Source organism: Acomys minous (assembly GCF_964271855.1).
Source record: "Acomys minous genome assembly, chromosome: 2".
Taxonomy (NCBI): Eukaryota; Metazoa; Chordata; class Mammalia; order Rodentia; family Muridae; genus Acomys; species Acomys minous.
The window spans coordinates 53,905,541-53,916,617 of NC_140484.1; the positions used below are offsets into that span (position 1 = coordinate 53,905,541).

The 11,077-nt window shown below is 52.6% G+C and overlaps 1 protein-coding gene across 1 annotated transcript; it reads right to left on the reverse strand.

Annotated features, from left to right (window-relative positions):
* Positions 1–705: 705 nt before the first annotated feature.
* Positions 706–11,074, reverse strand: MRPL21 (mitochondrial ribosomal protein L21). Its single transcript, XM_084750960.1, has 7 exons — positions 10,914–11,074; positions 9,268–9,325; positions 8,097–8,182; positions 5,006–5,169; positions 4,352–4,404; positions 3,298–3,401; positions 706–915 (listed from the first exon to the last, which is right to left on the reverse strand). Exons 1-7 carry the CDS (start codon positions 11,011–11,013, stop codon positions 851–853), a joined length of 630 nt encoding a protein of 209 aa, XP_084607086.1. The 5' UTR covers positions 11,014–11,074; the 3' UTR covers positions 706–850.
* Positions 11,075–11,077: the final 3 nt, after the last annotated feature.

Below are 11,077 nucleotides of genomic sequence, written 5' to 3' on the forward strand. Positions count from 1 at the left end.
TGCTGGTGGTCTTCCCCAATGCAGGCCTGACTCACAGGGTCACAGCCCTGGAGACCCAATCCCTTCCTAGGATCGGAACCCCCTTCTACCTTGCTCTCTGCCCAAACCCTATTGCCACTGTCTCGGGAAAGCGCTGTGCTCTGCTCCATCCTGGGGCTGTGGAGCACTGAGCACTCTGTTGTCACCTGTCTGATGGGATGATGAAGGCAAAGGACAGGAGCTGACACTCAGCAGAGAGCTGGCCAGTTGCCGCTTTCCACCCTGTTCCACCCTGGAGCAGATTCCTTCCTGCTGAGACAGGGTCAGGTAGCTTAGGCTGGCCCAGGCTCACTACGCAGCTGAAGATAACCTTGGACTTGGGATCCTCCAGCTTCAGTCTCTGAGAGCTGGGGCTGGAACCCAGGGTTTCCTGTGTGCTAGGGAAGTGATCTGCCACCTGAGCCACATGCCCAGCCCCAGCAGCTGTCCTGGTAACTCACTCCTGGTTTGTCCCACGTGTGGGTCTCCCTTCTGCCTGTCACAGCTGCCAAGAATACCATTCCTGCCTGTACAAGCAGCCAGCTTGGCCCAGGGTTGGGGTGGGGCCTGGCCTGTCATTTCCTCCAGGCTTGATGCTACAGCCCAGGTGACGGCTGTTTAGACACAGCTGGTGTTCTGTACCTATCAGGCATGAGTTGGATTTAACTGTAGGACACAAGCTCAGTCTCCTATGAAACATTTTATTTGTTTTCATCATCAGACAGGGTCTGGCTGTGTAGCCCAGCCTGTCTGGAACTGTGATCCTCCTGCCTCAGCCTCCTGAGTGCAGACCTGAGCTTGTTTTTGTGCTTCTTAGATATCCACTCTGTGGTCACAACAATCGAGGCGCAATCTCAATGGTGTTAATCCGGAGGACGGTCTGTGGGTTCACGGTGACTGAAAGAGAGAACCTTGTCATAGGCTCAGTCTCAGCTCCTTCACAGACACCTGTCTTGGGGGTTCTGCCCAGGCACGAGCTCACCCCACCAGTGCAATCTGCCTGGCTCCTGGCCACGTCCCTTTTCTCCACTCTATGTATTTGATGTGTACTGACCACCTCTCTCACCTCATGGGCTCCACTTGCAGCTGCAGATGTGGGACCCCCAGTGGCCTATGGCCAAGGGTCTGCTCCCATAGCCATAGTGGCCTTAAGGCTTCAAGGGCAAGATAGACCTGCTCACTTTGAGTGACAGGAATGGAAGAGTCTCCCTCTTAACACAGAGTGTGGTATTCCTGATTTGGGTAGGTACATGAGACTACATCCCCTTTGCAACTGCAACTGCCACTGTTATTTTTGGGAGAATGTGGGGAGGGAGCTGATTTAAAATTTTTTGTTTTGTTTTTGCTTTTTGAGACAGGGTTTCTCTGTGTAGCCCTGGCTGTCCTGGACTTGCTTTATAGACCAGGCTGGCCTCGAACTCACAGTGATCTGCTTGCCTCTGTCTCCTGAGTGCTGGGATTAAAAAGCCACCATGCCTGGCTTAAAATTTTTTTAACCAGCTTTGTCAACAAAGTTCCAGGACAGCCAGGGCTACATACAGAGAAACTCTGTCTTGAAACCCAAAAAAAAAAGAGAAAAAAAATTTCTTTTAGATTGCATTTACTGTATGTGTGCATGCTGGTTGCCACACTTTGCGTGGTGTGTGTGTGTGTGTATGTGTGTGCGTGCGCGCGTGCATGTGTCTGTGTGTGCGCATGCGCACATGTATACACATGCACACACACGCACACAAATCAGAAGAAAACATGGGGGAAATCAGTCCTCTCCTTCCACCTTGTGGGTTCTGGGGCCAGCAAGTGTCTTTCCGTTGGGCTTGGGCTTGGCTTGAGACAGGTTCTTGCTGTGTTGCCCAGGCTGGCTGGGAACTCTGCCTCAGCCTCCTCAGTGCTGGGCCTACAAGTGCAAGCACTAACTGGCCTTATTTGCTGCTGTGACACACACAGGGACAGATTCTGCAGCCACGCTGCTAGGCCCTGCCCGTGGGGAGCCTCTGCCTTGCAGGGATTGGTGTTCTGTGGGCCCTGTTCCTGACCACCTGTGCTTTGAGGACACTGTCTACACCAGAACAGAGCAGGCACTAGTGGACGAGCCACACCTGTTAGCTCCTAGTAATCAGGTGCTCCTTCAGAGAAGAGGGGGTAGTGGCATCTGCCATGAGGCCATTGCCCCAGTCCTAGCTCCCCTTGTGACCCCCTGCCCCAGGGAAGGGAGAGTGACTCAGGGACAAGGACTCTCCATGGCCCACTTGGCCTTGGCACCACACTTGCTACCTGGCACTGCCCTCCCATGACTTTCACCGCAAGAGGATTCTTGCCCAGCCAGACCAACCACTATCTTGCCCCCACCCATCCCAAAGGGAAGCAGTGCCCTGAGAAGTCACCCTCAGATTCCACCCGCCCTCACCTCGGGCTGGAAGCCTCACAGAGCCACTCCTTCCTGTGGGAGAGCTTGTCTTGGTTTCTGGAACAGCCCTGGGGCAGCTCTCAGCCAGTGCTGAGGGCCCAGTTTGCAGCCTTCATACTTGGTACTAGGTGCTGTGGCCTCATCCCCACACACCCCTAAGCTGGCCATTCCCTCAGCCTCTCTCCTCACACTGGTTCTGGGGCCTCTTGAGCATCCTGGGCTTTCAGCCTTCAGGTGAGCATTGATCCTCTATCAAAAGCCTCCCAATTCCTTAAAACTCAGCCAGTTGGCCATGGCCTGTCCACTCAGAGGATGCTTGTATTTGGCACCTGCACGGCACTGCTGGGGACCATTCCTAAAGGGCTAATGCAGCATCATCAAGAAGTGAGAATGCAGACTGCCTAGTCTGAGCAACTGACTTCAAGGAGCACAGCTGGCTCCCCCACTTCCTGTAGAGGTCATGCTCCTGTTCCTTCGCAAAGTATCTGTAATGTCACATGCACAAACACATGTACTGACAGCATAAAGCTGCCTGCCAAGAAATTTTCTATCTTATTATCACCCAAGCCTGACCCAAGCCTGACCTGTGCACAGAGTGTGAACTGTGCTCAGCATTTGTGGGAGTTGCTTCCAGTATTCCACTGCTGTCCCCTAGTGTCTCAAGGTGGGCGCCATGCTCGGTTCATAGCTGCTGTGTGGTCTGCATGTCGCAATGGGGGCAGTGTGAGTAGTCCTGGGGCCCTCACATCACACAACGCTGGCATGACTCTTACGGATGACATCACCCTGGCAATGCCCAGCTACTTGGCAGGGAACACAGGTGAAAACATGGTGTGCTCAACACACAGAGCCCCAGCATACTGTTTCACACTTACTTGTTTTCTTCTTGAAGTTTTTCCTTTTCCTAAATTTCATGTTGATTTTGGGCCATGATTCTGTCTTTTCAATGACTGTGGCTTCAACTCGTACGAGATCCTTTCTAGAAAGAAGGAAAGAAATGACAATTTGACAGCACCCCCTTAATTGCCTTTTACCTTTACTCACAGCTTGGGGAAGCTCCCTAAAGAATTCCTGGTTTTGCAATGGGGTCTCATGAAGCCTAGACTGACCATGAACTCCCTTTATATCCAAGGAGTGAATCTGACCTCTGACCCTCCTGCCTCTGCTTCCTGTGTAGGTTTATTCATTGCAAACATTTTGGAAACAGCACGAAAGCATAAGGAACAGTATTAAACAATCTTTTAGTCAGGTGTGGCTGCAAATACCAGGATTTGGGAGGTAGGGGCAGGAGGCTAGCCAGGAATTCAAGGTCAGCCTAGTATATGTGGTGAATTCCTGTCTAACCAGGGGTATACAGTTAAACTCCGCCCTTCCCCTCCAACCCAACTCAACCCAACCAAAAACAAACAAACAAACAAAAACCAACAACAAAGAAAATCCTTTTTTTTTTTTTTAAACTTTGTGGTTGAGACACAACCCAGGGCCTCCAGCTTAACAGGTAGGCCCTCTATCCCCTAGCTAGACCACCAGCCCTTAAGAAGATCTGAAAGGTTACATGGCTGCCAGCTATAGTGCTGCACGCCTTTAATCCCGGCACCCAGGAGGCAGAGGCAGGTGGGTCTCTGAGTTCAAATCCAGCCTGGTCCACTTAATGAGTTCCAGGACAGCCAGGGTTAAATAGAGAGACCCAGTCTCAAAAAAAAAAAAAAAAAAAAAAAAAAAAGGAAATAAAAAAAAAAAAAGAAGACTGACCAGTCACCTGGCTGGATGTCTCCTGGGATACCAAACACCACTAGAGTTGTACAGGAAGGTGTTCTACTTAATTCTCACAGTGATGTGTGACAAGCCCCACTGAGTCTGATCACACCATGTCCAGTCTGTGACCCAGCCCAGGCCCTGGACCAAGCCCAGCGTTTAAAAGCTCATTACCCGAGGAGTGGCTTGCCAAGCAGTGTGAAGTTGTCTGCCCCGACCAGCAGGACCTGAGAAGATAAAATGTAGCATATTTAATCCCTGGCTCCTCACCAAGGTCACAGAAACCACTGGGAGAGGGTACAAATGGTGTCCACATGCTGAGATTGGACAGGAAGCTGAAAACACAGAGACCCAGAGAGAAGCAACCTCAGTAAGCTGTCCTCTGTCACCCCGTCCCCCCCCACCCCCCCCACATACACACAGGAGAGGCAGATGCTGGAGGATCGGGAGTAGTCTTATCTACACAGCAAGTGTGGCAGCCTAGGATATAGGAGACCGTGTCTCAAATAAGACTAAAATGCTGACACTAAGCTGCTATGGCAGCCATCACTGCCACCCGCACAGCATTACCTTGCTGGAACCTCCCAGCCTCCCCGCCACAGCAGGTGCCAGAAATCTCACTCCTAGCTCAGCTGGCGGTTTTACATCTGTGACTGGTTCTATGGAGACACAGCTCGGCCCTAGTTTCCCTTTTGCTCTGCCACATGCTGATTCCACTCCACAGCCACTCTGGCTGGGACGCTTGTTAGCACAGCTGAGAAAACCAGTGATGCTCATTGGGTGCCTGAGTCTCTGAGTCCCTGAGCCACAGAAAACCTTGCACCTCACCTTCTCCAGCCGAATCCTCTCTCCGCACTTGATGTCCAACTCATTTTCAATTAGAATCAGGTCCTCGGCTGTCACTTTCCACTGGTGGCTGGCAAAGTGCACAACAGCAAAGAGCCGGCCATACTGTCCCGTGGCGATCAGCTCATTCACCTTCCTCACAACCTCTGCAGGACAATGGTGGCAATCAGCCATTGGACAGGCGCTGGCCGTCCACTGGGCTCCCCTCTGCGGAGTGCTCCTGTAATCTATCCAGTCCTGGTTACCCGCCCAGTAGGCAGATGCAGGAGGAGGCTGGTGTGCTTAGGAACACTGGCTGGGAGCCTTACTTCTCCAGTTCATTTTGTTTTGCTTTTTATAATTTTAAAAATCAGTTAAGAACCAGTGCACAAGCTGAGCATGATGGGACATGCCTATAATCCCAACATTTGGGAGGTGGACGTGGGAGGACTGCAGAGAGTTTGAGTCTAGCCTGGACTTCACCTAGGGTGAGGAGTCTGAGAGGTGAGAGGGCAAGTCCTTCGGCAGCCTGAGGAGCCGAATTCTATTTCCCTGCGCTGGCAGGGTCTCCTCACTACCTTCTCCATTCCCATGGGGCCTGCCTGGTCCCTTTCCCCACTCCTTCCCTGGCAGTGCCACCTGCCCTCCACACTCCTTCCCTGGCAGTGCCAGCTGCCCTCCACACTCCTTCCCTGGCAGTGCCACCTGCCCTCCACACTCCTTCCCTGGCAGTGCCAGCTGCCCTCCACACTCCTTCCCTGGCAGTGCCACCTGCCCTCCACACTCCTTCTCTGGCAGTGCCAGCTGCCCTCCACACTCCTTCCCTGGCAGTGCCACCTGCCCTCCACACTCCTTCCCTGGCAGTGCCAGCTGCCCTCCACACTCCTTCCCTGGCAGTGCCACCTGCCCTCCACACTCCTTCCCTGGCAGTGCCACCTGCCCTCCACACTCCTTCCCTGGCAGTGCCAGCTGCCCTCCACACTCCTTCCCTGGCAGTGCCACCTGCCCTCCACACTCCTTCTCTGGCAGTGCCACCTGCCCTCCACACTCCTTCCCTGGCAGTGCCACCTGCGCTCCACACTCCTTCTCTGGCAGTGCCACCTGCCCTCCACACTCCTTCTCTGGCAGTGCCACCTGCCCTCCACACTCCTTCCCTGGCAGTGCCACCTGCCCTCCACACTCCTTCCCTGGCAGTGCCACCTGCGCTCCACACTCCTTCCCTGGCAGTGCCACCTGCCCTCCACACTCCTTCCCTGGCAGTGCCACCTGCCCTCCACACTCCTTCTCTGGCAGTGCCACCTGCCCTCCACACTCCTTCCCTGGCAGTGCCACCTGCGCTCCACACTCCTTCTCTGGCAGTGCCACCTGCCCTCCACACTCCTTCTCTGGCAGTGCCACCTGCCCTCCACACTCCTTCCCTGGCAGTGCCACCTGCCCTCCACACTCCTTCCCTGGCAGTGCCACCTGCGCTCCACACTCCTTCCCTGGCAGTGCCACCTGCCCTCCACACTCCTTCCCTGGCAGTGCCACCTGCCCTCCACACTCCTTCTCTGGCAGTGCCACCTGCCCTCCACACTCCTTCTCTGGCAGTGCCACCTGCCCTCCACACTCCTTCTCTGGCAGTGCCACCTGCGCTCCACACTCCTTCCCTGGCAGTGCCACCTGCGCTCCACACTCCTTCCCTGGCAGTGCCACCTGCGCTCCACACTCCTTCCCTGGCAGTGCCACCTGCCCTCCACACTCCTTCTCTGGCAGTGCCACCTGCCCTCCACACTCCTTCTCTGGCAGTGCCACCTGCCCTCCACACTCCTTCTCTGGCAGTGCCACCTGCGCTCCACACTCCTTCCCTGGCAGTGCCACCTGCCCTCCACACTCCTTCCCTGGCAGTGCCACCTGCCCTCCACACTCCTTCTCTGGCAGTGCCACCTGCCCTCCACACTCCTTCCCTGGCAGTGCCACCTGCGCTCCACACTCCTTCCCTGGCAGTGCCACCTGCCCTCCACACTCCTTCCCTGGCAGTGCCACCTGCCCTCCACACTCCTCCTCTGTTCCCACCCCCACCACTCTGGCTCATGTCACAGTCCCTGGCCCTAATTTTTGCCCTGAATAGATAGATACCCATTGGGCACAGACCCCACCCTAGGTTAAGGGCTGGACACATAGGACGTTCAGATAATTCCTGTCCTGGAGAAGGTCAAGGCCAGACACAGCTCCTGGCATTACTGTGAGCATGAGCTTTCAGTGTCCGGCCGAGCACAGATTGAAGATATTCAGAAAACAACAACAAAAATCCAAAGCCTTAACTGGTGCATGCACCAAACACATGCAGACCTCTTCTTGAGGTGGAACTCTGAGCAGTGAGTGAGCAGTGACACAAATCAGCGACAGAGTGCTCCAGGGAGGACAGGCAGGGCCCATACAGGCTGCACACAACACTGCTGTTCCCCTTCAGAGTGTGGCAATTCTCCCAAACCCAGAGCCCTAGGGGTGACTCTACTTATCTTGAACAGGACCTCAAACACTATTTTAAAAACCGGGAAATTTCCCCCGTGATGGGAACTTCTAGCTTTTGAGACACTCAGATGTGATTCTTCAGCGGGCAACAGCCTTTCCTAACATGTAGCTCAGGCTGGACGTGAACTTGTGACCATCCCAATTGAGTACTGGGATGACAGATCTGCACTGACACATGACAGATGTACACTGACACATAACAGCTGGAGATGGAGGAGCACCGACTACCCCTCCCATCACCCGACTGCCTCTCAGCAGATGTTGGAAGGCTATTTATCAGATGAAGACTCATCTTAAATGTTGGTGTTTACCAACCAAAACGAATGTGAGGGCTCACTGTGCACTCAGAAACCTGCCACTTTGCTCCATGGCAATGGTTACCTCAGTGGCTCATGGGAATGGACACTAGGTGCTACCTATTCATTTCCCTTTGAATTCTGTTTTTTGAGATAGAGTCTCACTCTGTAGCCTAGGTTGGCTTCAAACTCTCAGCAGTCCCCCTACTTGGGCCTCCCAAGTGCTAGAATCCCAAGTGCTAGGGCTACAGAGGCCACCCTGCCCAGCCCCTGCAAAGTCTTACCTGCATGGTGTCTGGTCTCTTCAACAGGGTTCGGTAGAACCACTTCTTGCCAGGGTGGTGAACTCAGGGACGTCTTAGGAACGTATCTGTGAAAGCCATTTCATAAACATAATCACATGCCCATGAAAGGCAGCTTCAAGTCCCCAACAAACAGCTGTGCAGTGAGCCTCAGGAAGATGTGCGTGCAAGCTTGCTACGCGGGGGTATGAGACCTTATATCACTAACATGGGTGTTCCAACTGTTCTGTCCTCTGGGGAATGCGCAGACTTCAGACCTAAGCCTTGCCTGTCTATGCCACTCATAAGCATACAGGATGGCTCTGTACACATCTGCACAGTGAATGGACATCTTCCCCAAATACCAGTTTTGAGTCCCTAGGAACATGAACTCCATGGTCTGTGGCCAGGCAGTGGCCTTGAGGGACCAGGAAGAGCTGGAAGGAGCTGTTCTCTAGAGTCCCTGTCCTGGGTGCCATCAGGTCCAGTGACTGGGCATGACAGAGCCACATGAAAAGCATGGAAAGAGGGAGCTGGGAAAAGGGAGCCTAGTGGGAGGGCTGGACCTGTCACAGAATTGGAAGAACAGGCCGCTCAGTAAAATGCCACTTGGGGTTTCTTCATGTTTTCAGACTCTGTTTTGTGATTTGTCTTTCTGAGAACCAAAGAGGCTTCTGCTGCTGAGAATATCCATGTAGCAGGGCCAAACTCTCTGTATGTCAGATGCTGCTCTGGGGGTATCCATATATGTAATCTATGCAAGCATGTACGCTTGCTGTTGGGGATGGAACTGTATGTACATATGTCTATGCATTTATACTGAAGGTGGAACCCAAGCTCTTAAGTATGTCAGGCCAACATGCTATCACTGTGCTGTAGGCCACAACAACTCCATCAAAATGTAGAGAAACTTATTGTTGTTTTTGTTTTGTTTTAAAGACAAAGAGTCTTTCTGTTATGTAGTTCTGGCTGATCTGGAACTTGCTGTGTAGACCAGGCTAGCCTCAAGTTCATAGAGATCCATCTGCCTCTGCTTCCTAAGTGCTGGGATTAAAGACTTGTGCTGCCAAGTCTGCCATCACGCACAGCCTCAAATGTAGAGAAGTTTTAACTTGGAAGTAACATTTCTACAGATGAATGGAAAAAAATCACCAAACCCACATTTTGCTATTACCCTTGCGGATACGAAGCACTCTGTGAACTGAACCTTCGACAAGCAGACCAGAGGGAGGCTGTAAGAACAAGAAATACAGTAAGTGGGTAGTCACTGTGTAGCAATGCACAGACCTGTGGCTGTCTCACACCTGCCCCTGAAGAGTCCAGGTGAGGAGCGGGATGGCGCAGTGGGTAAAGTGCCTGCCATATAGGTGTGAGAACCTCAGTTTGGACCACTAACGTTAAAATAAAAGGCCAGGTACAGCACTGGCCTTCTGTTACCTCAGCACTGAGAGTGGAGACAAAGGGATCTTGAGGGGCTTATTGACCAGCCAGGACAACCAAATCGGTAACTCCAGGTTCAGTGAGAAACCTTTAGAAATTAGGCGGAGAGGTGCTGGGGAGGTGGGTGATGGTTAAAAGGATCTGTTACTCTTGTAGATGACAACGTTTGGTTCCTAGCAGCCACATGGCAGCTCACAACTGTCTGCAACGCCAGCTCCAGGGGATCTGTGATAAACCAGCGTGCCTCCCTCTTAGGCTTGAAAGCCATTTTATAGTAAAGAGAAACTAGGTTTGTTCCTGTTTACGATTAAATCTGTTTCTCAAGGATTGGGCTATGCCCCACCTGTAAACTTTTATTTTTCCACCTGTAAACTTAACTACAAATGGTTCTATACTGTGTGTTTCAATAAATGGCAACCATGGCTTTATTTCAAACGGCTAATACGACCTTGTTAGGACCACTGTGCACCCATGCCTTTGTTTCAGGAGGCTGTTAGGACCAATTTTTTTAATGCTTGTTTTCTGCTGCTTCAATCCCCACCTATTTGCCTGCCAAATTCCCCATTTGGAGACCCCCTACTCCTGAACTATAAAAACCCTTATTTCACCCAGGTCCAATGCTGACCTCCTGAACCCTGCCTTAGGAGGAGGCGGCCTATGTATGCAAGTAAAAAAAGCTTGCTTTAATTCATTTGGCCATGGTGATCTGGGTCGGTCGTCTTTCTCCTGGCATCTACGGATGAACATCTGACCCCCTCTTCTGGACTCTAAAGGCACCTTCACTCAAGTACACAGATGAGACACCACCCCCCCACACACACATACACATAAATAAACATCACCATAAATCTAAAAAAAGAAAAGAAAAGAAAAAGATAAGGTAGAGGCTAATAATGGTCACCTGACATCTGGTCTCCACACGGGCATGTGCACCCACCTGCACACATACATACACACAAACACACACACAACCAAAAAGGTCTGTTCCAGTAAAACTGAAGCGATGAGGGTGGCTGGCAACCTTAGGACAAAGGTCCACATGCAGGCGTTGAAGCCCTTCTTTGCAACTTCTAAATCGCTTTTCTCTTACGTCCCCATCGTATGACCCTGGGCGGGTCACTTCTCTACGCCCATTTGTGTCTCTGTAATACAGGACCTACATATAAGTTTAAGAACGCTTGTCAGTATTAACGAACTGAAGGAACCGCGTTTCATCTCTGGGTTCTCGCACTCCAAATCCCGTGTAATATTCACGACGCGCGCAACCAACACACCAGGCACCAAGACGGACTCAGACACACATGCGGCAGACGCTGGGCCGGGGCGGGGTAGGGGGGAGCATCGCTTGTTTCCTCCCTCATCAGGCCTCCCTGGTCTCACCAGCTCCGGGTCCCGAGCGTTCCAGGATGCTGCGGCTACACACAGACACCAGCCGCCCGAAAGCGCCTGGCAAAGCCGAGGCTCCTACGGCAGCCGCCATTTTTCCACAGTCCCAACCGGAAGCGAAGCTGCGCGGACCTTGTGCGTCGACGGACTAGCCCGGT